The sequence below is a fragment of the Hypomesus transpacificus genome, chromosome 14, assembly GCF_021917145.1.
Source record: "Hypomesus transpacificus isolate Combined female chromosome 14, fHypTra1, whole genome shotgun sequence".
Taxonomy (NCBI): Eukaryota; Metazoa; Chordata; class Actinopteri; order Osmeriformes; family Osmeridae; genus Hypomesus; species Hypomesus transpacificus.
Genome location: NC_061073.1, coordinates 6,127,231 through 6,151,166, shown reverse-complemented (window position 1 = coordinate 6,151,166; position 23,936 = coordinate 6,127,231). Strand labels below are relative to the sequence as shown.

At 43.8% G+C, this 23,936-nt stretch overlaps 3 protein-coding genes across 7 annotated transcripts; 1 reads left to right on the top strand and 2 right to left on the bottom strand.

Moving 5' to 3' along the window:
- The first annotated feature begins 932 nt into the window (after positions 1-932).
- Positions 933-16,740, top strand: LOC124476247 (isocitrate dehydrogenase [NADP], mitochondrial-like). 3 transcript variants are annotated; one of them, XM_047033207.1, is made up of 11 exons: positions 2,330-3,925; positions 12,742-12,813; positions 13,417-13,582; positions 13,993-14,153; positions 14,243-14,386; positions 14,826-14,962; positions 15,088-15,239; positions 15,328-15,440; positions 15,760-15,857; positions 15,973-16,065; positions 16,249-16,740. In XM_047033207.1, exons 1-11 carry the CDS (start codon positions 2,345-2,347, stop codon positions 16,331-16,333), a joined length of 2,802 nt encoding a protein of 933 aa, XP_046889163.1. In that variant the 5' UTR covers positions 2,330-2,344; the 3' UTR covers positions 16,334-16,740. The 3 variants fall into 3 exon arrangements, with proteins under 3 accessions (XP_046889164.1, XP_046889163.1, XP_046889165.1); XM_047033209.1 differs by lacking the exon at positions 2,330-3,925 and adding an exon at positions 9,057-9,262 and having other exon boundaries at positions 12,722-12,813; XM_047033208.1 differs by lacking the exons at positions 12,742-12,813; positions 13,417-13,582; positions 13,993-14,153; ... (5 more) ...; positions 15,973-16,065; positions 16,249-16,740 and adding an exon at positions 933-1,117 and having other exon boundaries at positions 2,286-4,293.
- On the bottom strand, positions 4,006-7,333 carry LOC124476250 (retinol dehydrogenase 11-like). Of its 2 annotated transcripts, none has more exons than XM_047033212.1 (8): positions 7,162-7,333; positions 6,850-7,047; positions 6,577-6,717; positions 6,256-6,447; positions 5,992-6,153; positions 5,732-5,848; positions 5,335-5,539; positions 4,006-5,190 (listed from the first exon to the last, which is right to left on the bottom strand). In XM_047033212.1, exons 2-8 carry the CDS (start codon positions 6,920-6,922, stop codon positions 5,094-5,096), a joined length of 987 nt encoding a protein of 328 aa, XP_046889168.1. In that variant the 5' UTR covers positions 6,923-7,047; positions 7,162-7,333; the 3' UTR covers positions 4,006-5,093. The 2 variants fall into 2 exon arrangements, with proteins under 2 accessions (XP_046889168.1, XP_046889169.1); XM_047033213.1 differs by having other exon boundaries at positions 7,288-7,304.
- znf710a (zinc finger protein 710a) lies at positions 16,710-23,563 on the bottom strand. 2 transcript variants are annotated; one of them, XM_047033210.1, is made up of 5 exons: positions 23,482-23,563; positions 20,179-21,687; positions 19,269-19,460; positions 19,003-19,177; positions 16,710-18,535 (listed from the first exon to the last, which is right to left on the bottom strand). In XM_047033210.1, exons 1-5 carry the CDS (start codon positions 23,524-23,526, stop codon positions 18,369-18,371), a joined length of 2,088 nt encoding a protein of 695 aa, XP_046889166.1. In that variant the 5' UTR covers positions 23,527-23,563; the 3' UTR covers positions 16,710-18,368. The 2 variants fall into 2 exon arrangements, with proteins under 2 accessions (XP_046889166.1, XP_046889167.1); XM_047033211.1 differs by having other exon boundaries at positions 20,194-21,687.
- Between the last annotated feature and the right edge of the window lie 373 nt (positions 23,564-23,936).

Genomic DNA, 23,936 nt, shown 5'->3' with positions numbered 1-23,936 from the left:
TTAGGCTCTATGTCTGCGATGGCAGAAACAAGTTTTGGCCTCCTTACTTGTGCTGTAAACATTCAAGTTATCATCCAGTTATCAAGAAGGCAATTCCCCAATACGAAAATAAATTCAAGTTCTTGAGAGTATTGTCATTATATCCTAAACAAACACATGTGATTTATTGAGCATTTGGGTATGACCATACAATAAACATATTCCTGTCTTTATATATCTATTTCAGTTAATGGTCCACATTCGAGATAATGTAATTCACTGTCTTTTTAACTAAGGGGCTGATTTTATTATAGTGATGTATCCGTCAAACATTAAAGTAATTTGCATTGATAGCTTAGGTAGCCTATAATTCCAGTCAACAAAATGTCACTACTTTTTGCATTCCAGAGAGACAGACACTTCGCATGTTCAGACTTTGAATATCACGAGTTTAGGCAGTAAACCGATGCTTCAACATCCACTGAACGGCTCAAAAAATATATATTATAATAAAAGCACCAGGGACTTACATAGTTTCATAAAATGGCTTAGGCTACTATAGATTGTATCTGGTAAATTTTGGACTTTTTGAGGGAAAAACGTTTTGCGTTTTACAATTGAACAATTATTTATTTTAGGCTATAAGCCAACACATTAAGCTGCTACACGACGCGGATAAAGTGAAACAATGGGAACATTTTCACTGGCAAAACGCTTTTTGTTTGGCATTACAGACAGAAAAAAGTATGACAGAGTTTCTCACCAGACGCAATTTTATTTTTGTCGATGCTACTCTGACGTCAAGAAAGTGCACGTTTCATTCACCAAGCAAAGTAAGTTATTTATAACCTCGGCGTCTTGAGGTTGTGATTCTTGAGTGCGCAGTGAAAGGAATGCTGCCTATTGGACTGATACAGTGCGTTTCCATAACAAAAGCTAGGGAGCTCATGCTATGGTGCAAGAGATGTATAAGCCGATGATAAACTAGGACAGACAAATTGGAGCTCCAAATTAAACATGGAAATATACTAAAGAACTACACGGGGGAAACATTTATTCCATCCTTTATGATACATCAGGGTTGCTAATGACAAAACCTTGGGCACCTTTGAACATGACAAACCTGCCCTCTGATCAGGTAAGACACGCAAACTCATTGAAAAACTCTTTGATATAATTTATATGATCATGTATATTTAATAAATATAACATCTTTGAAAACATGCATTCACACTAAGTAATTAATGGGACACTAATTAAGGTTCCATGTTACTTAGAATTTACAGCCTCTTCTTCAACATAAGCTTCAACTAAATAAGATTATTTGACTAATATATGTGATTATATGAATGCCTTGATAATAATTACCATGCTGTGCTGTCTGCTATTTGTAGCGATTTTGCAACGACTAAAGGCAATGGTTGATGGTGCGCGTCGCAAGTTGTCCAATTCGAGCACCATGGACAGCGACTGGGTGGAGCGAAAGCGCACAGACATCTTAGTCTTGCCCCTTATCCGATTCACACCATCAAATTACAAACCCATAAAAACTTCATATACCTTAAGTGTGTTTTTACCACTGGCTTAGTTTCTCTGCCAGCAATTAAAATCTACGCGTTGGTTATGGGATTTATTTTCTAGCTGGTCACAGTTGGGTCATCCACCAAGGGCAATATCTACAAATATGGAACACTTGGATTAAGACTTGATTATCAAACTAGAAATCAGCAAAGTGTCACTCACTCCAACCAATATAATCTGCATTGTGATACATATTTCTCAAGAAAAAGCCTTCACTATTATAGCCTGTCTTCTGTGTTTGTTTTACATACATGTCATACCTGATTTCCAGTAAGCAACAGTACAGTTAATCTACACTAGTCCAGTCCCTAATAACAGGATAGTAATCGAAGCAAAATCATTGTGTCATTGTTTTACAAGAAAGTTCCGTTAACTGAGAATGAAAAGTTAGATGCCTTGGGTACTGGCTATTGTTCTTTACCTCCTCATTCAAATCCTTCACCACAGAGATAAAAACGTAAGGCGACTTCATCATCGTAGCGACTTCATACTTCTCATCAAAGACCCAACTACTGTGTAAAAAAAAAAGTTTTGCTTGCACAGGCTGCCACCTAGTGGCAAATTGTACAGACACCTTAAGTCTTTGTTTCCTTGTGGCAGTGACGAGGTGCCGATTACTGATGCATTAATGAGAGGGACAAACAATATGTAGACACAGTAAGGTTGTTGACATGTGATATGCTTAACAGTGAGTAAACCCTGTGATGCAATGATTTTGTTCTCAGGGCTGGAGGTTTTGACTGCCTTTTAATACTGAGGGATATATCTGTGGTTGTCTGGGGCGATGGCAGACATCCTGGAGCTGCGAACAGACGGGAATTCTCTCCTGAAGGCGGTATGGCTCCGACGCCTGAGACTCACCAGGCTCCTGCTGGAGGGGGGCGCATACATCAACGAGAGCAACGAACGCGGAGAGACCCCGCTTATGGTGGCCTGTATGTCGAAACACAGCGACCAGCAAAGCGTGAGCAAGGCAAAGTTGGTCAATTACCTGTTGGACAATAAAGCGGACCCCAATATACAGGACAAGGCGGGCAGGACAGCTCTGATGCATGCCTGCATCCAGAGAGCGGGACACGAGGTAGTCGCTCATCTACTAACAAACGGGGCGGACCCCAGCCTGGAGGACAGGAGTGGGGCATCTGCTCTTGTCTATGCTATCAACGCAGATGATAAGGAGACCCTCAAGCATCTTCTGGACGCATGCAAAGCAAAGGGTAAAGAGGTCATAATCATCACCACTGACAAGTCACCATCAGGGACCAAAACCATCAAACAGTACCTCAACGTGCCCCCCTCCCCAGAGCTCGACGAGCGCGGCACCCCCACGTTCTGCACCTCTCCCTCTGATATTGACCTGAGAGCCTCCCCCACACTTACCTTGCCTGAGCAGCAAAACACTATCTTCAGTTTTCAGACAAAATTGAAAACAGCCTCTAGCACAGCTACAAAGCTTCCCAACGGGCCCACCTCACCCACCCGACGCCTGGCCAACCCCAAACGGGCTCGCCTGCCCCAGCTGAAGCGCCTGCAGTCCGAGCCCTGGGGGCTGATTGCTCCATCCGTTCTCGCAGCAGCGGCTCACGAGGAGAGTAAAAGGTCCCCCTCGGACGAGGACGTCGTCACAGGCATCAATGGACTGTCTCTGTCCAAGAGGTCAACTCTGTCTAGACAAAACAGCGTAGATGGCAAGGAGGGGCTTTTCCCTCTGGTCAGTGACCAGCCCACCAAGATGACTTCTTCATTGTCGGTCCCACCAACTTCCAAAGGGGCGTATGAGCGCTCTTTGAGCCAGCACCAGCCCCTGGCACGACGCAGCACAATCCCAACCGAGCATGACGGCAGTAACACCAGTGGACCTGCTAGTCTGAGAGACACAGTCCACAGAAGAAGACTGGGCACTGATCACTATGACTCCGACTCACAGTTGTATTCTGACTCTGGCGTGGTAGACTCTCCAAAAGTTCCCCTGGAGCGGAGAAAACTCAGCACGTCTCCTCTGGCCCTGCTGACCAGCTCTAGGGAGTCTCTGGACAGCAACGCGAGCACCTCCTCTCCCAGCACAGCCCGCCGCCGCGCCCCTGGCCTACTTGAAAGGCGGGGCTCAGGGACTCTGCTGCTGGACTACATTTCCCATACCCGTCCTGGCCACCTGCCCCCTCTCAACGTGAACCCTAACCCTCCCATCCCTGACATTGGGGCCAGCAGCAAGCCCTCATCTCCTCTGGCTACAGGATTCAGATCAATAGCTCCAGTAGCACCAACCTCACCAAAGAGAGGCAACCTCCAGACCAAGAAGAAACTTATTAGAAGGCACTCTATGCAAGTGGAGCAAATGAAACAACTTTCTACTTTTGAGAAAGTGGCCCAGCAGTGAGAGCACTCTGTGTTTATGTGTTGCATTTATGCCAGTTTTCTGATCCTGATGGAAAAATTCCATTTGAAATGGTTATGGATGTTGTTTAATTATCAATCATTTACCACCAATTCAGATTTAAACTGAGCAATACATCATGAGATATCAGAAACCATTAAACAAATTATTAATGTATTTTTCATGAAGAAAATGAACACCATAACAAATAATTCTAAATATAATCATCAGGATCTGGCCCATTCCTCTTTGTTAATTCATTGACACCTGCAGTATGTGGAAGACAGACAGATGGCTCCTTTGTAGCCAGCAGGCCCTCTGGCTGTGCATACTGTATGTCATTAGTCCAACATGGGAAATGGACTTAGTAGAGAAAGGAAAATGTCCTCGTCTTTTGTATGTGCTGTAGCTTGAGTAAGACATTGGTTTTGACTGTTCGTAGCAAACTTGTAAACAGTGCCTTCAGGAAAAGAGAAACATAGGGATTATAGAAGTTGTGTTTAGCATTCATAGTCATTCATTATGCAACCAAAAGGTGTAGTGTTTCAGTGCTGATGGTTCAATGCCCATTATGATCAAAGCTATACACAAACCATGTAGTACCTAATGAGTATACACAAAACATGTCTGAATGGTATGCCTTAAGTAACAGATAACAAGTACAGTTATATGAAACAGCACCTTTGAATATTGAGATTAAAATTAAAAGAAAAATATATTGTTGCTTCAAAGGTTAAAACCTTTTGTACAGTCAAATAAAGCACATGTAGTTCAGTATGATGTATTACCGTTCCATGACAGAACAGCGTAATTCTTGTTCAATACAGACATTGTTGATCTTTGTCAGTTAGAATAGCATTTTACACTTTATGGCAATCAATCAAAGTTAAGGTTAATATTGCTTCCATGTAATTTAACTGTGAGACATTTCTTCTGTCTAAAAGGCTCATGATTAACATAATATGATGCATAGTATTTTTGTATGTAGTTCGCTGTATATTCTGAATAAATGTCTCTAAAACATTTATCAGATACGTCCTATTTCTTTAACACAAGCACAAGTTAAGAGCAATGTACTTAGGTGATAATATGAGCTGACTATATTGACATTTGATCGGGTGACTTCTCTATTGACTATGCTGGGGTCCCTCCCCATTCATCATAGCAGACCAACCATGGAAGCACTCAACTCCCACAGCTTCTTAGCAGCTTCATCATCTTGGCCTTGTGGGGCCACTGCTTTAGGGACACAGTCACTACAGCCCGAAGAAAAAGAAGAAGATTTCAGTGATACTGACAACATACTGTAGACGTACGAAAAACTATTTTAAAATGATTCCACTTGGGAATGTCAATGTCATACATACGAAGGTAAGGACCACAGAGTTATGGTGTCTGACCTGTAGTAGAGTCCACTCTGGTTGTTCAGGCTCTCCTCTATGGCACAGTAGATGGAGGTCTGGGCTCCCTCCGTTGGGGACTTAATTAGCAGCATCAGAGGCTGGTACAGCACTCTCTTCCACAGGGGCATGGTGGGCCAAAAGTGCCGGCCCAGTTCAGTGTGGATGATGCCCGGGTGAAGGCAGTAGGTGGTGACTCCGGTGCCTGTATGCAGGAGATATCATGCCCTTTTTCTGTGAATCACAAGTTATTTCAAGTCCCAAACTGGGTTCAAACTATGTCTATGGAAAAGCATCACACAATTATTCAGTTAGGTAGACTTGATCTAAGTTTCAATTATCATGCATGCCTGTCACCACCGACTACATAACTAGATTTTGATTAGACTGAAATTACCTTTAAGTCGTTTTGCCAGCTCCCTTGTGAAGAGAACATTTGCCAGTTTACTTTGCCGGTAGCTTTTCCAGGGACTATAATCCTTATCTAAATTTATGTCATCAAAATGGATTTCACCTGTCAAAAATAAAGTTGCAGAGTATGATCTCTGGAATAATATTATAATATATATAATGGATCTTTAAATTCCAGTTGGATAATCACAAACACATCCTGTTCCAACTGTACAATGACACAGCGTATAAGACAAAAGACAATACCTTTCTCGTGAGCTAAACTGGAGACATTGACAATGCGACTTGGAGCTGATTTCTTTAGTAGATCCAAAAGGCAGTTTGTCATCAAGAAGTGGCCCAAGTGATTCACACCAAACTGCATCTCAAAACCATCTTCAGTTTGCCATTTTGGACAACTCATGACACCTATAAACAAAACCACCAAACCAAAGTAACAGTTATGAGTCGCGATTAAAAATGTTTCAGTTGCTGTGGCATTTTAATTATTAGGTCTTAAAGAGTTTTCACCTGCGTTGTTGATGAGGATATCTAGTCTTTCTTCACTTGCTAGGATGTCTTCGGCTAGCTGTCGCACTGACTGCAGTGATGCCAAGTCCAACTTTTTGACAATCACATTCCCGTTCCCACTCCTCTGCCTAATGTCTTCTGCAGCTTGGTTTGCTCTTGTCATGTCTCTGCAGGCCAGAATGACCCTTGCCCCTATGGTACATGAATCACAGTGAGCCCAGCAATTTTAAAACGTATTCAGATGCTTGTTGCTAGTGCCAGAGAATGTTTAATAGGGAGGGAGACAGGGAGACGGAGCATGTCTACTCTGCTAGTGCTCACCCCTGCTAGCCAAATCAACTGCTGTTTCTTTGCCAATCCCCGTGTTGGCTCCAGTGATCAGGACAGTCTTCCCATCCAGTCGAGCTTTGCTCCGACACACCCCACCTGACATCCATCTTCGGACAGCAAATAGTCCCACTCCTGTCAGAGAGTACGCACAGGTTTGTATAGTTGGAGATTTGTAAGCTACTACCCCTACCAAACATTATATTTGTCATATCTTCAATTTATATATTTTATATCTGTTCAAAAATAACAATAATATTACCTTACCTGTAATTGTAACTAGAGCAATCGTTTTGGGATATCGTCCAACAAAGATCCTCAAAGATTTCCCGTACTGCATAGCTTTAAAATTCGATTCTCTGTAGATACAGATGATTCACTGGCCGCGTACGTTGTTGCTTCATCGACTGAATAAATCCATTCTCAAATTCTCCGTTTTTCAGAGTAGGAGAAGCAGTGACTTTACTGTACGAACAAGAAACAACGCAACTTGTTACACAAGGTATACCAGGCTACTGTATGCACAGCACCCGTCCAATGTCACTTAATGCACTAGGCTTCCGCTGAGGTCAAACCCACCAGAATATTGCAATCCTATTTCAGTCTCTTACGTAGCCTACTAGCCTAGTCGCTTGGTGAGATTTTTTGTCGATAACGAAGGTGAAAAGTCACTTAATCGAGAGACAAAATAAAACACCGTCTCACCAGAAGTCACATGTATTGGCTTGCTGAAATGTCGCTATTACGTGATGACGTCCTATATTGCGTCAATAGGTGTATTCGACTTCTTGCAGCGACGGTGGCGCCGACAGACGGCTGCCGCCGGCTGCATTGAACCTGAGAATGCCATTGGCTACTTCAAGTCAGCCGGGCCGCAGGCGGCTGCAGGCGACGCCGGCGCTGCATGAAGTCGAACACACTTAATGTTTAGATCTGTGGATGTACTACAATTAAAGTAGTGTCCATCCCTCTTAATAATTAAAACTATAGTTTGGCTTTTACACAAATTAATTTCATAATGAGGTTATGCAAAATATTTGAATAGATTTTCGTGCAGAGGCAGGCTACATATTTTCTTTGCTAGGTAGGCAATATACTGCATTGGGTTGTTCGATGGTCACCTTGCCAACTATAGCGAACTGTTATGATCATCTAAAATCATACAAGAAGCCATTTTTCCAAACTTCAGCCAATAGAGGGCACTGTACAACCACTCAAATTATTAAATGCAGTTGGACTTTTATTCCAGAAGATGGCATTGTGAACAATTGATGTAAAAGTCGCTTGAGGCGAATAGCCTATGTTTACCAAGATTGGAACTTACTAAAGCCCTTAGGTGATAACACAACTATAGTCTCTCTAAAAAGTGCTTTTTTGACGTAATAAATTAGTATGTGCTTCTAGGGGAACAAACTATTTAAATTTGGACAGAATATAATTCTGGAACTGCTTTAAACTGATCCTTTATAGAGGGATTTTAATGTGTCACCACCATCACATCACCATGACATTCTCTTGCTACAGACGACAGTTTAGCACAGAGAAAAGTCAAAAGTCTTAAATACAGTTGTGACCTCTGAACTCAAATTCTGCTAGTTGACACTTGAGATTGTGAGCTATTGGGGTCCGTCACTAAATTGCATTCCAGACTGTGAGGGAAACCGAATTTACACTTCCAATTATTCATATTGAGACGTAGCCTTTAACCTGACAAATTCTGTCAAAAGAAAAATTACATAAAAGGTGGGATATTTGTCCATATTCTGCACAATACAGCCAATTTACATTCCATATAATTGTATGACAATGTAATTTAATACTGCAAAGTGTCATTTAAATGAGAGAAAAGGCCTACATGTAAATGGTTGAGCGATATCTGCAAAAGCAGAATCCTAGATTTATTTTGATGAAAAAGTCTGTGCAATACTGATGACCTTTAATGTCTGACTTCTCACATCATAAAGACTTGGGAGGTGACCTGCATGGTCTGGGCTGAGGCCTGTTGGCTCACCTCCAAGCTTCACTCTCACATGACTGCACACTTACCATTCTTTCTCCCAGTATGGTATCCCTCCCCAGCTAAAATTAGAGCCAGTCAGTAGAAAAAGTAATGTGAGATGAATATTTAAGCAGTTAAAGCAATTCCTTCTTTACTTAATAATAAATCAGTTTTTCAATAAAGTTGGTCGTTACTTTAACGTACTTCTGCTTCTGTGCACAATTCCTATTTCATATCATTACATTTAAAGATCACTGACCTCTGCAATCTCATAATGGCGTTTGTATAGGAAATAAGAAAAGTCATAAAGGTAGGCTAATTTACCTCCGAATGGACATTATACTCTTTTACAACTTTGTAAAAGCAATGACACTCCCGACCTTTCTATCGAGTCAAGCGCGCTTGCCCAGTGTAATAGCCGAGTCCCTCCTCTGATTTTTGACGTAACTTTGAGCCCGTTGAGGGGGGGCGGGGGAGGTGCTGTGTATATTGCATTGCTTGGTGCACCATATCGCTCCTTTACGCTTTTAGGTTTATCGGACATCAGCTGCAACTGATTTGGGCTAGACATGGCTGGATACTTGAAGGTCCTCCGCTCTTTCTCGAGGTCTGCAGTTACTCTTTCCAAAAACCCTGCAGTGCTCGCACCAGCCACCACCCAGAGTTTGCAACAGAGGAACTGTAAGTTTCATGCAATCCATATAGCCTACTACTGACTGCTTTTTGCCTTAAAGCCAAGTAAACGCACCATAAAATGTCATTCTTGATGAAGATAACTCAGAATCGTAAATATTGCTGAGTATAACTAGCAGCATTAAGAAAGTTACATACTTTTCACACACTTAAAATGTACATTGCTAAATGTTTGTCGTTTGTAAACAGAAGACAGATTATAGCTATCAATTGTAAGGTTCTACCAGCGACAGGACTAGATGTACTGGTAGCTTGCAAATAACGGTAATTAGCCTACTTCTTCAGGCCACTCAGAAACACTGATGGTGATATGGTAGCTAACAAGCTAGGCAGCTAGTAGTAGGGTATACCGAGCCAATTGTCTTTGTCTCCCACAATTTTACGGCATCCATACACAAACGTATTAATAAATCCGTAACGTTTCCCTTCATTCGTTTTAAACCTGCAAAGCACGACCATCGGTAATTTGATTGGGAATGTGCAACTAGTCTAACAAAAATACAAAAATGTATGAATGTCTGACTTGACCCACAGTAAACAATAAGATCATCATGGAAAACAAGCAACATCTCCCAGTTTTCAAGCCAAAACAGTTCACACTTTTCTGGTGCATTATAAGCAGTTTTTTATGGTAAACTGATAATGTAACTTTTCCAAGGTCAGTTTCCAGACTGACTTGCTGAAATTACGAGACTGTGACTTCGACAACAATGGCCGCCACAAGTGTTTTTAGCTTTTTCTGATTGTAGGCCATTCTATTCTGACTGCCGATTTGCGATGCAATACTTATTTGTCTATACCTATCCAGTGTTGAAACGGCAATGCACTGATGTTTTAATACTAATACGCCTAATGTTACGACTGTGGAAAGACTCTCAAGGATGAGCATTTTTTGCAGAAATGCATGATCTGCTCAACTTATAATACTTTATTGATCAGGGGAAGTGGAATTCCTAGCCTTGGTCATATGTGCATTATCCCAGAGAGCACTTGCCCTCTATGCAACTTTGAGCCCTCTGACAGCTGAAGGGCACCTTGTTCACAAAGTTGCCTCATGGAGAACTCGGCACAGGGCTATTTCTGAATTGTGATGTGCCAATAATATGAAAGTCACCTCACTCACTTGTGTGTTTGGTACCATCCAGTTGGGTATCTGTGAGCCTTAACTAAACAGGCTCTGAACAGATTTAAGGCTTTGCTACTGTTAAAACAACCCACTGTCTATCCATTTGGACTTGATATCCTTTTGTAGTTTAATTGTCCATGTAGTTGAAAAGCAACACACTGTAACCTCGAGTGTTGCTTTGAAGACCAAGGACTGCCAATGGATAAGATGAGTATTACTTAAAAAGAACAACAAAATGCTCCCTATTTAGGAATAATACAAATGAATGACTTGTGAACTGGTGACCCACTGCATTGTTTGTCTTGTGCAGCAATTTAACAAGTTGTTCATGAATGGTGAATTGGAAGGTTTGTACTCTTATTCCAGTCATACTGGATGCAATTTTTTATTGTCGGTAATTACAGCTTTTAATACATCGCAGTGAATAGTGGGGTTTAGATTTTAATGGAGATTATGTATTGATGAAATGTCCTATTATTACCTTCCAGGATAATTTCTTCTGTAAATGTACTGCTCTTCACAAGTTTGTTTAGAGAAGTAGGCTTATTTTACTCAAAGGTATTCCACTGTACAATTTGTCTTTATGAAGTCCATAAATGAAGAGACTAGGCAGAACATTTGATCAGGTTTAATGTGATAGATCTCCCAAAAGGATAGTCATCGTTTGGAGCTGTGTACTATATCTGATCCCCTTTTAAAAAGCAAAGTAAACATAATCTGTGACTGCTGAGCATAGGTGAATGTTGCACACCTTTCAGACCAATAACTAGGGGTTTCCTCTTCTTCTGAGTGGTCTCCCATTTATACTAAACCCAGGACATGGGTAATTGGTGCTCTGTTGATGTCACTCAAGTTGAGCTAAGTTTTTTTTTTTTTTCCCCAGCCACACCTGGTTAGTGAGTGAGAGGGTCAATCCATGCATCTCGCCCTATGCATGGTGCCTGTTTTTGAGATAAGTATTCAGTTGAGCGAGCAAGCAGTAAAAAAAAAACTTTTGCTATATGCATTTTCTTTATGGAAACTGAGTACCTGACAGGAACTTAAAATGTCCAACTGACAGGTTAAACAGTATGAAAAAAGTATTAATACAAAAGTCCTCCCACTTTGATGATATCTGTTTTCAATACAGGTATGGAATTTAGTTTGTTGTTAGAACTAGGGTTACATAGTACTATGAAGCAAACCCCCATATCCTCATTGGTGAATATCTTGCCTATTCAGATATAGGGTATTCTGTGATTCAACCAAATCATCTGCTTTACCCATGATGCACAGCGTGGCACAAGTGGGTCATGCAGAATGGCAGAAGGGAGGGGGGACATGTCTCATTTTGTCCACACTTCAGTGTCGGTGTGTACACTGCATACCTCGAGTACAGGCTTTTTTTCCCCTGGTACATTTTCTAACAAAGGGCAGTGTATTCTTATCTCTGCTTGCAAACACTACATATTTTGAAAACTGCTGCTCAACACCTGCATTTGGAAAGGCTAGGGTGATAGTCCTCTGACATGGTCCAGTCATGACTTAATAGAGAGTTCAGCAACTGTCTGTTTTCACAGGTGTTGCCAAGGCCCTAGCGCTCAAGTTACAGATTAGCTAAAATGTCTGCTCATGCCACGTGTATCCTTGTTCTGTAGGTTATATCATGAAGCATGCAGATCAGTTTTAGATGGGCCCAGTTTGCAGTCTTATGAGTCTGGGTCATAATTCTCCTTATTGCCGCCATTTTGTTTGGCCTTCGAAATATAAACACTTTTTGTATAGTAGCAGTGGGAGCATTGGCAAGAACATCCAACTAGTCACCTGATTCTGTTCCACCTCCCCTGAATTCCCGTTCAGGATGGTCCATCCATTTTGTCTCTTAGAGCGGAGTAGAGTGGCATCTCAGTCAAATCATTTGAGAATGTCTTTGTGGCCATGTTTCATCATGAAACAGCCCAGTATGAAGACAGTAGTGCGGTATTTGTGCCAGAGGTCACATAGAACATCATCACACCTATACCCTTTATTTAGGGTTTGTAACTGTGCATTTGTAATGCACGGTCTATTCATGGAGCTTGTTCGTCGTTTTTATTTTAGGTGTTTGACCATCAGAGACTCTGCAAGTGCTAGTTATTTTTACCACATGTGCAGTCCCACAATGTAGCTGCTAACCAAAATGTTATATGGCATTTCATGGTTGTTAGCCATGATTTTAATTTGTTTTAGACTTCTTTGTACCCAAAATAAGCCATACTATTATTTCTGACTTTCCTTTTCACTGCTGTCTAAGGCCCGGGTGGCAGGATTGCAAACTGATGTTTTGTTTTGGTTGTGAACAGATGCAGACAAGCGTATCAAGGTGTCCCAGCCAGTGGTGGAGATGGACGGAGATGAGATGACCAGGATCATCTGGGAGTTCATCAAAGAGAAGGTGCTAACCCTGGGGTCCAGTGTTGGAACACGCAGACATGAGTGTCTATCCTCCCCCGAAGCAGAGAAACAGACCACTGCTATTTGACTGTTCTATTTTTATAGCACTGACTGACATGGAGAGTGTGAGTGTGTGTGTGTGTGTGTGAGAGGGAGAGAGAGTGTGCTGGTAGATTAGGTCTGAGACGCGGGGGAGGGGTTAGCAAGGTTTCACTCACTCACTGGCTGATTGCCTCTGAGGAGAGCAGATGGTGTGTTGGCACTGGTTTAAAACATGGAAAATCATGGTCGCAACTGTTGTGGTATTTACATCAATATTTAATAATATGTAACAAGAAATGTTTGTGAAACCTTTTTTGTACATTTAGAATTTTGGGGGGGGTTTTCAATAACATTGGTGATATGGTATGTTTTGATGCTCAGACTGGAATTCATTTTAGTGGTGTTTGATTATTAGACACTTGCATACCAGTCAAATGTAAACTGTCTGGAATTGTGTTAGTGCTGAAGCTACCTAGGAAGGACATGATTCCATTGACAAGGGCAACACAGCTGTTGACATTTTTAGGAGGCGTTCACTCATCTGTGTGTTCTTGACCTGTAGCTCATCCTGTCCAACGTGGATGTGGAGCTGAAGTACTATGACCTGGGTCTTCCATACCGTGACCAGACTGATGACCAAGTCACCATTGACTCTGCCATTGCTACTAAGAAATACCACGTAGCAGTCAAGTGTGCCACTATTACCCCTGATGAAGACAGGGTTGTAGGTATTTGATCGGCATGATATCAGACATTGACAAGTCAGTTTGTGAAGCAGTGGAATAATAATAACAATAAAGGTAATCAATCTGATTCAATGTATCAGATGAGATGAGATAAATGTCAGAATTACAGTAGGTGTACATTTTATTGACTATACCATGTACTAGTTATATAACGGATCAGACCAAATACTGGCTCTGTGAAGTAAGTATCAAACAATCTATGTTAGAAAAAAAGGAAACGTCTTATTATAGTAAATGTTAAACTAACTTTAAAAAAGTTAATATTGGTTCCTCTTGGAGATAAAACATAGTTACATAAGACATGGTTACTATGAAGGGTAATCGCTCTTGAGACCCTGTTCCTGTAATTGTTGAGTGTAGATGTTTGTTCTGATAACTTGGTTTTCCACCAGAATTTAGCCTGAAAAAGATGTGGAAGAGCCCCAACGGAACCATCAGAAACATTCTGGGCGGCACTGTCTTCCGTGAGCCAATCATCTGCAAGAACATTCCCAGGCTTGTTCCCGGTTGGACACAGCCCATCACCATTGGCAGACATGCTTTTGGTGATCAGGTCAGATCAGTTATCTTTGAATTGCAGAAACACTTGCAATTGAAGGGATTTATGTTTATTTTTGACATTGTGTATTGTTTGTCTTACAGTACAGAGCAACAGACTTTGTTGTGGACCAACCAGGCAAGTTCAAGATGATCTTCTCTCCTGCTGATGGCAGCACAGGCAAGGAGTGGGAAGTGTTTGACTTCCCTGCTGGTGGCTGTGGAATGGGCATGTACAACACAGATGAGGTGAGTTATACAAACAGGTTAAAGAAGGTATTGATTGCTTTGTTTAGGTAAATCAATATTTTTATATGAAATATCATTACGCTTTATTTCTTATTCTTAGTGAATTTTTTTTTAAGTTTACAGTCTCACCGTGCATCCACAGTTTCTGAAACCCATGCTGTTAGCCATGGCGTAACCTCCTATGAACTTGATTTCAAGCCGATTGTTGACTATCCAGGACACCGGTTTGTTTGGTTTTACATTAAACGTCAGGTGCAGTGGACTTTCAGCTTGTCAAGGGGGAAATGAAAGTGTGAAGTACTTCTGGATGTCCCAGGGGTGGGGGGGGGGGGTCTTATACTAATAAGACCAATAGCGAGACGGGTTTTTAACCTCTGAATGGATTGTTTGACCTCAACCTGTCATGATTCTTGCTGTCATGCTCTTTTTGTTGCCTTAGTCTATTACAGGCTTTGCTCACAGCTGCTTCCAGTATGCTATTGGCAAGAAGTGGCCTCTCTACTTGAGCACCAAGAACACTATTCTGAAGGCCTACGATGGCCGCTTCAAGGACATCTTCCAGGATGTTTTTGAGAAGTGAGTCATCTTTTTTTTTTAACTTCCTCAACCTGAAAACCTGAAAGGTGTAAAAACGTATAAAGCTTGGTCTCAAACAAGCATGATACCCCACAGTATTGTTCCATGATCTCCTGTGCCAACAGGAACTACAAACCCGAGTTTGACAGCCTGAAGATCTGGTACGAGCACAGGCTTATTGACGACATGGTGGCCCAGGTGCTAAAGTCCACTGGAGCCTTTGTGTGGGCTTGCAAGAACTACGACGGGGACGTCCAGTCTGACATCCTGGCTCAAGGTGAGACATGCAAACCCACACCCAGCCACATGGCTAACATGATTATATGTTTGACTTTAGGTGGGTGACCTTCTGTTTTGCTTTACAGGCTTCGGCTCTCTGGGACTGATGACCTCAGTGCTGGTGTGTCCTGACGGAAAGACCATTGAGGCAGAGGCAGCCCACGGAACCGTGACCAGACACTACCGCGAGCACCAGAAGGTTTGGCTCATTCTGTTGTGTTGTTTTTTTTTAGGTCCCATGACCATTTCAAAATATTCTTAACGTTTTAATTTCTCAACATGTTACATGTCAGTCTGAGTCCGTTCACAGTGACCTGCAAATGTTCTACTTGTTAGTTGTGTGTGAAGAGTGCCATCTGGTGGTGAAAGTGGCAACATTGCTATGGTGATCTCAGGGTGAAATAATTTTCTTGTTTGTGATTTATGCCTTACCTCAAAGGGTTAAGATTAAAGGGGGGGGGAAAGTATATTTTAAAATTGCACACATGTAAATTCCTCCACACTGCCTTTGTCTGTAGGGAAGGCCGACCAGCACCAACCCCATCGCCAGCATCTTCGCCTGGACCAGAGGGCTGGAGCACAGGGGAAAGCTTGATGGGAACCCAGACCTGATCAAGTATTAAAATAACTACATTTTAATCTGAATATGTTTTATTTCAATAATGGATGCTAACGCTGGGTTTGATTGCCAACACCAAATTCAGCTTGACACCAAAACGTATGACCCGCAGGTTCTCCCAGACTTTGGAGAGAGTGTGTGTTGAGACCGTGGAAAGTGGCGTCATGACGAAAGACCTCGCTGGCTGCATCCACGGCCTGGCCAAGTAAGCTCATCATCATAACGTATTCAACCGATTCATTCTTTACTGCAATCCCATTTTGTCGCAGGGGTTCTATATATCCAGGAGGGGTGGTTGGGTGGCGGGACAGACAACTAGATGACTTTGAGCAGCTCGTAGACATGCATATTATGGATTATTTGGCATAATTCTGTCTTTCCTTTGCAGCTGCAAGCTGAACGAGCATTACGTCAACACCACTGACTTCCTGGATGCCATCAAGAACAACCTGGACAAAGCTCTCGGCAAGTGAAGGATTCAAGAAGTACAGCTAGATTGAAAGTGACATTGTCATTTAATGTTTTTGTACCTCATTTGTAACTTAATAGGTCAAGAAATCCACATGCATACTGTCAAAGGAAGAAGTACTGTGTAAAGAATGATGTACTGTGCCCTTACTGTAGGTTCCTGCACCGTCTTGAGCTATTATAGCTAGTAACTCCTTCTCCTTTCACCATGTCCTCACCTCCGACGTTCTATTTTTGTATTGTGAAGTACTATCAAATACTGTACCATAAGTTGGGAGTGATGGCCATGTCAAAAATACTTGCTAATAAATCTGCCTAGTTTAATCCTTTGAATGTGTTCAGACTCCGAACTTCTCAGACCATAAAGAAAATGCAAACGTGTAAAGGTAAATAAATTTATTATTTTACAGTATTGTCTGGTACACAACATTTTACATACAGCTCTATCGACAGCATATCCACATCAATGTGTAACAATACAGAAAGCCATTCAAATTTCAAGATGGTTTTAGTCCCCCTTTGTTTCAGCACTACAACAGTGATGGAATGAACACAGAGAATTCACAAATTAGCATGTTGGATAATAAATGCACTATATCAACATTGTAGGATACCTTGTTTGCAGGTTATACATTTGAAAGCCTAAGCACTGGGAAAAGAAATATATTGTGAATATCCCAAATCATTTTCTGCTGGGTCCGTGGCCCTGTCACATGTTGGGAGGTTGTCGTTCATCACTTTGGACCAGCGTGGAGCGTGATGGATGGCGTGCTCTCACAGACACACAGGGGCACTTAATATTTCTGTCCAAAGTTTTGGGGACAATTCCTTTTGAGATTCATCCATGAAAACCCAAACTGCAATAAGCATGCAGAGTTTACATTGTTTTTGAAAAATGTTCCAGTCTGTCCCATTGAAGCCTGGGCAGGACATGAATTGTGAAGTTTTTAGAAAAAGCTGCAGGAGGCTGCTCTGGAATAATCTTTTGGAAACATCAGAGTGTGAAGAGAAGAAACCCTAAATGTAATTACATGAGGTCTGCTATTGGGCCACATTAAATCGAAACGTTCCAGTTTTGCTGGAGACAAGATCAGGAAGAGGGCCACAAGGATTGCTACCACCTTGGTCCGGAGCATTGCGACTGAATTATATATTCTTTGGTACAGTGGCTGCAATAACAGGACAGCTGAATTGCAATCCTTGTGGTGAGTTGTATTTTGCACCTTCCTGTTGGGTTTTGGATAGTAAAATTGCCTTCTCCAACTGGTGATCACTGATACACTTGTTCCTTGCCAATACAGGAACTTCAGATCAATTTGTTCACAAACTCATTCAGTGCCAAACAGAGGAATAAACAGTTTTTTCAGTGCCATTCATCAATCATAGTACAGAATCAGACCGTTTTATCATTTGAGGAATATACTCAAGTAAAATTAAATATAAACAAATCCTATGTAAGTAGTTTTTAGAGTCAATGAGATGTAGCTCTAACTAGTCACAGTATGAATCTGATACAGAGAGGAAATTGTTTGCCTTGAATTATGACACCTGCTGGAACTGAGGCTTTGGTAAATTACATGAACGGAGTAAACCCGCTCACTTTTGTGTCCACAGCCTTCAATACTTTACTAATAAGCCAGCCGACTTTCTTAAAAGTGATGGAGATCTAAGAAAGTGCATTAGATCAAATTAAATCTATATGCATTTCCCAAGAATGTGCTATGCTGAGTTCAGCTCTTGGGGTGTGTTGTATAGACCCCAGTGTTGACATTGTGAAACTGCAAATTTGACTAAATAATAATGTTTCAGTAGATTCACAAAGTTGTTGTCGTAAATACAAAGGAGGGTTGGGAGGGCAGTCTACAAACTTTAGAACACGAGAATAGAGATTCCAGTGCATATAAATGTGTATATCCTGCCATGTTAACCCAATGCCCTTACAGAAAGTAAAAGCCCATTGTGCCTAGGTCAGTAGCAGTTTATGGCGCTACCCTTTTATTTGTTCACACTTTTATGCAATTTGTAGTCTCTTTAAATAATTCATGCAGTGTTGTACCGCCCTGCACCCTTTCCATAGCTGCTGTAATACTCAATTTCAGACAGTTTAGCGATGTCTGGCGTATTGTTGCTTGCCAGGTTCTCTCGCTCGCTGAATTCAAAGCTCTCCTCCTCGTAGTCTTCCTGACCCTCCATGTCTGCAGGGGTTTCTGAGGAAGGAAACGCAGGGACAGAAAATATGAGCCCACCCTGTCCTCTGACACACACACAAACACACCACCACTACCACTGACACCCAGTCTCATTAAAGACAGCGGAGGGCTCCTCCTCCATGGCCTCCATATCACTCTCCACTGATACAGACAGGCATGTCTAATCCAGGCACTGCTATATTTACTAAACACACGGGGAGGGAGTGCCTGAGAAAGCACCAAAACACTTGGCCAGCAGATTACAGTACATGCTGAGTCAAAGTGCATTAGGGACCGGCTAAGTGACAATTAATACAACATAGCTGTCAAGGGAATATGCAAATGTGTGGTGGGAGGCACGTCTTGTGTTGCTCTGTCTAGTATTGCCAGAAGAAAAAGCGTATCAAGGACTAAGAATGAAAGACATTCTTTATGATTGACTGGGTAGAGAAGTGTATAGAGAGTTCTAAAATCGAAATAGCTACCTTGTTCCTCTATGGAGGCGTCCAGTATGCCGTGTTTAACCTTCATGTGTCGGCTCAGGTTGCCCTTCAGGTTGAACTTGCTGGTGCAGTAAGGACACTTGAAGGGCTTGCTGCCAGCATGGAGGTGCATGTGGCCCAGGAGGTTGTACATTCGGTTGAAAGACTTCCCGCACACCTTGGGGGAACCAAGAGGACAACACAGGTCAACCCCCACCACTCTGTCACAGCAGGACCCAAGGAAAGTTCTAGCGGGGTCAGCGGCTTACCTTGCATTTGAAGGGCTTGACGGGCAGGTGGACGATCATGTGCGTCTTGAGGGTTTGCTTCTGGACGAAGGTCTTGAAGCAGACGTGGCACTGGAAGGGCCTGATACTGGTGTGGATGAGCATGTGCCTCTTCAGGTTGGCGGAGAGGGTAAACTCGCGGGCGCACACGTCACATTTGAACTCCTTCATGCCCTGGGGGAACAAGGTGGGCTTGCATTTGAATTCACCTCGGTCTAAGGATGCATTTTGCGTCGTCACAGGTTGCTTCAAAAAGGAACCAAAAACTCTGCAAACTTTGCACACACTAACGGCAGAAATCTGGAAAACCTCATCTACGGTGTGTTGTTGGACTCTTACACACTGGCTCCACCATGTGTTGGCTCTATGAGAGAGACGCTGTATAACTATCATATTTAAACATGAACAAAGATTGACATTTGATGTGAACACTTCAACAAATCACAGTGGAGTGAATAGATTAAACACGATAGAAGACAGTAAAGCTGTAAGGCCAATGTGTATTTACCATGGCTAAACTGACACTTGAATTGAGACCAGGGCTCTAGGACTGGGATTAACCGGCAGTCATAAAGGGAAGTATCTGTTGCCATACACACATGGGTGACACACCTTACAACACAAAGCACATACACACAGGGTGAACCTAACACAAAGACACAAGGACTTTGAAGTCTATGTTTCTGAACGACAGGTTTTGGCTGGATACAAGGTCAAATTTTCAACTAGAGTAAACTGTTAACAATTATTTTGAGACTGGTCGTTCTTTAGGTCTAACATTCTTTGGCTGTGCTCGGTCTGACTTTGGCTTGCTCTAAGCTAGGGGTTTGTCTCGAACGCAGTCAGGGAAAGGTATAATATCATGGTTTGAGAACCAGTGGGGTTCAAGTACCTTCACGGTCAGTACCTTGTGAGTGAGGGCGTGCTGTCGGAGGTGGTGGATCTGAACAAACTCCATGCCGCACTCTGGGCACACATAGGGCCGCACGTTCTGGTGCTTCATCAGGTGGTTCTGCAGCTGGCTGCGATAGGCGAACGACTTGTGGCACTCGGGGCACTGAAAGGTGGCGGGCCCCTGGTGGCTGGTCTGGTGGCGCTTGAGGTGGGCGTACGTAGGGAACTCCATGCCGCACTGCGAGCAGACGTGGCAATGACCGTTCTCGTGCTTGCTCTCGTGCGTGCGCAGCTCGCTGGGGTAGGCGAAGCCGCGGCCGCAGAAGCGGCAGCTGTAGGGCTTGACGTCCGAGTGCTGCAGCATGTGCCTCTTCAGGTGGCTGGTCTGGGTGAAGGCTTTCTTGCAGACGGTGCACTTGTGGGGCCTGGTGCCTTGGTGGGTGAGCAGGTGGGTCTGGAGGTGGCTGGGCTGCTTGAACAGCTTGCCACAGTGCAGGCACTCGTGGGGCTTGATGCCGTTGTGGCCCAGGATGTGAGTGACCAGGTTGTACTTGGACGTGTACGACTTCTCGCACATGCGACACTTCCAGCGCTTCAGGCCCTCGCCCACGTCCACGCAGTAGGACTCATCGATCTGCACGTTGATGTCCAGGCGGTCGATCTGCATGCGCCGGGCCAAGTGGCCCTCCGGGTCGGCCCACAGCATGGCCTGGGCCCCCTCCTCGTAGTCCCCCGGCAAGGCCATGTCGGCAGCCTCGTAAGCTACCTCGCTGGACTCGTAGTAGCGACTCATGGGGGGACTCTCGCTGTCCCTACCAGTCTTGAGGTTCAACGCTTCCTCCTCCTCCTCCTCCTCATCCACCGCCAGCTCCTGGCCCCCTCGCTCCGCTCTCCTCGTCTCCCTCCTCTCCTCCGGCCGTGAGTCCTTCGGCTGGCTGGATGTCTCCTTGACACACGCCGGGCAGCTCCCACAGGCCTGCTCCTCTTTCACCGGCCCCCTGTGGGGGAGGGCTTCCTCCTGTTTGCTCGGGCTGCGGCCGTTCACCATGTGAACGCAGGGAGGGAGGCTGGCCGAGTCCAAACGCTCCCCTTTCACTTGAGGGGTGCGTGGGCTAGGGGGCCTGTGAGAGGGCTCCCCTGGATCCCCTTCCCTCCTGGCCCTCTTGGTCCTCCCTCGGGGCCCAGGCCTCCTCCTCTCACTGCCGTGAGGCTGGCCCTCTTGCTCCCCCCCAGGTTCGGCCAGGTAGTCCCCGTTTGCCCCGATCAGCTGGTCAGCGCACTCGTACTCCACTCCCTCGGGAGGTGCAGGGGGCCCCTCCCTGGGCTCTCCCATGTAGAAGCCATTGGGGGCGATGGTGGCTCCGAAAATCTCATTCTGAGAGATGAGGCCCAGCACGGCAGCCTGGGCCAGGGACAGCACAACCACAGGGTCTGTCTGGGTCCCTGCGTCCACCTGGCCCTCCATCACCTTGGGGTAACACCGCACCAGACGGCCACTCTCCTCCTCCTAACAGGAAAACAAATCACGGGTCATCATTTACGACTTACAAATACCTAAAACAATAATTAAACAAGCAAGTAAACACATTTTGTTTGACGATTCTGTAATAAATCAATAAATAAAATGCTTACAATTTACAAAAACTTTGATACATGATACATTTCTGTAGTCAAAAGCAGGTAGGGTGGATTAAATTCTACTTTTAAGTATGGTTATACTTGAAGTATTTGCACACTTAATATTATATGCGACTCCTTCCTATTCAACTCCCGATGATAGAAGAAGGTTTTCCAGGGGTAGCCAGTGAGAGCTGCATTCTGACAACGCCTTCCTTCTTTGCTCTGAATCCACCAGAGAACATTAGATTGAGGAGATAAGTCAGATCTCTGCTAGCTAGCGCCCTGCTTCCTTCCTCGACGGGCTGTAGAATAATATGGAACACAGAAAGGGATGCGGGTCCAAACAAGGAAGTGGACTTCCGTGGACTGTCCACAGGACTTCCTGTGGGGTCTGGGGCAGCTCTAGTGACCATGTTGGGCTCATCGCTGGGCCTATCAGCCCCATTCATAAGGAGGAGCATGTCGAACTAAACTCAAACCTAGGAAGGGCATGTGTCCACTAAATGTTTGAAAAGGAAAAACAATGGAACGAGAGTGAAGAACTAGTGAGCTGCATCCTCATGATAAACGTGAGGTAAATAGTGTACCCTTGTACTTCCAGGTCACTCCACACAAGAAACCTGGCTGAAGGGAAAATATATGAGGAAGCCAAGACTCCTGTCTCTTCTTTATACACCATAGAGCCTGTGCTTGCCTGCAACCTTTCATAATACAATACTGAGGAGTGAGACAGGGAGCGAGGATGGAGATAGAGGAAAAGGGAGGGAGAGATAGAGGAGGAAAGAAGGGAGGGGTAGGAGTGTGTGTGTGTGTGTGTGCGTATTTGTATGGGGGGGAGAATAGACCTGGATGCCCTGATAACCACGTCATTTATAATTACTGCTTTTAAAGTAGTCAGACAGAGACAGACTGTGTATTTGTGAGAGAGAAATACAGAAAGAGTGAGTGTGTATGCGAATGTGTGTGTGTGTTTGAGAGTGTATGTGTGTCTGTGAGAGATTGAGTGTGTGTGTGTGTGTGTGCGTGTGTGTGTGTGTATGTGTGTGTGAAAGAGAGGGAGGGAGACAGAAAGAAGGAGAAAGAGATGTGGGCGGGGGAGGAGTGGAGGGAGGGAGAGAAATGAGATGGAGGGGCTGAAAGATAAAGAAAGAGTGGGGAGGGGAGGGGAGGGGAGGGGAGAGATTGAGTGAGCATGTGAGAGAGAAGGGAAGAGAAAGAGAAAGGAAAGGGAGAGGGAGGGGTGTGGGGGAATAGGAGAGACAGAGAGAGACAGAGTGAGTGAGAGAGAGAAAGGAGGGGAAGTAGAAAGGGGGAAGAGGGAAAAAACACGACAAAATGAAAGGCAGACAAAATGAAAGAGAAAGACCAATGAGAGGGACACAGAAAGGTAGGATAGTAATTGCAAGTCCATGGCTTCACATTTAAAGTTGTGTGTGGAAAAAACTGTTTTGAACAAAACACCAAACAATTACAAGAAAATACCAGAGGTGTGACCAGACGAGACTAGTTACACGTCTACTCTTATCTGTCAAATATGTTCTTGCTGCAATATTCTTTTTAACGTGAAAAGTAGTCTTTCTACCATTACAAAAGAGAGAACAACACCTAAGAATCATCCAATAAACGACTCTCTTGATTGCAATTGTAAACACAGTCAAGAGTCTCAAGGCAACAAACTCACCACATTGTTCCTGGTGTGATGTTTGAGGTGTTTCAGGGATCTCATCCTTCAGGAGAAATGAGTGGAGTAAAAAAATCCAGCTCCTATTTATATCTGTGGGAGAGTGGGGCGGTCCCACGGCTCATCCTCCTCCTACTGTTGCTGTTATCAGAACTGACTGTGCCTGCCCCCCTCCCCCCGCTGCACCACCCCTTCCACCACAACACACACACACACACACTATCACCCCATTTCTTTCTCTCTCTCTCTCTCTCTCTCTCTCTCTCTCTCTCTCTCTCTCTCTCTCTCTCTCTCTCTCTCTCTCTTTCTCTCTCTCTCTCTCTCTCTCTCTCTCTCTCTCTCTCTCTCTCGCACACACACCACACACTCACACACACACATACACACACACACCTTATCTCTCTTTCTCACCACATACAATTCACCATGACCCTTCAACACACATTTCTCTTTAA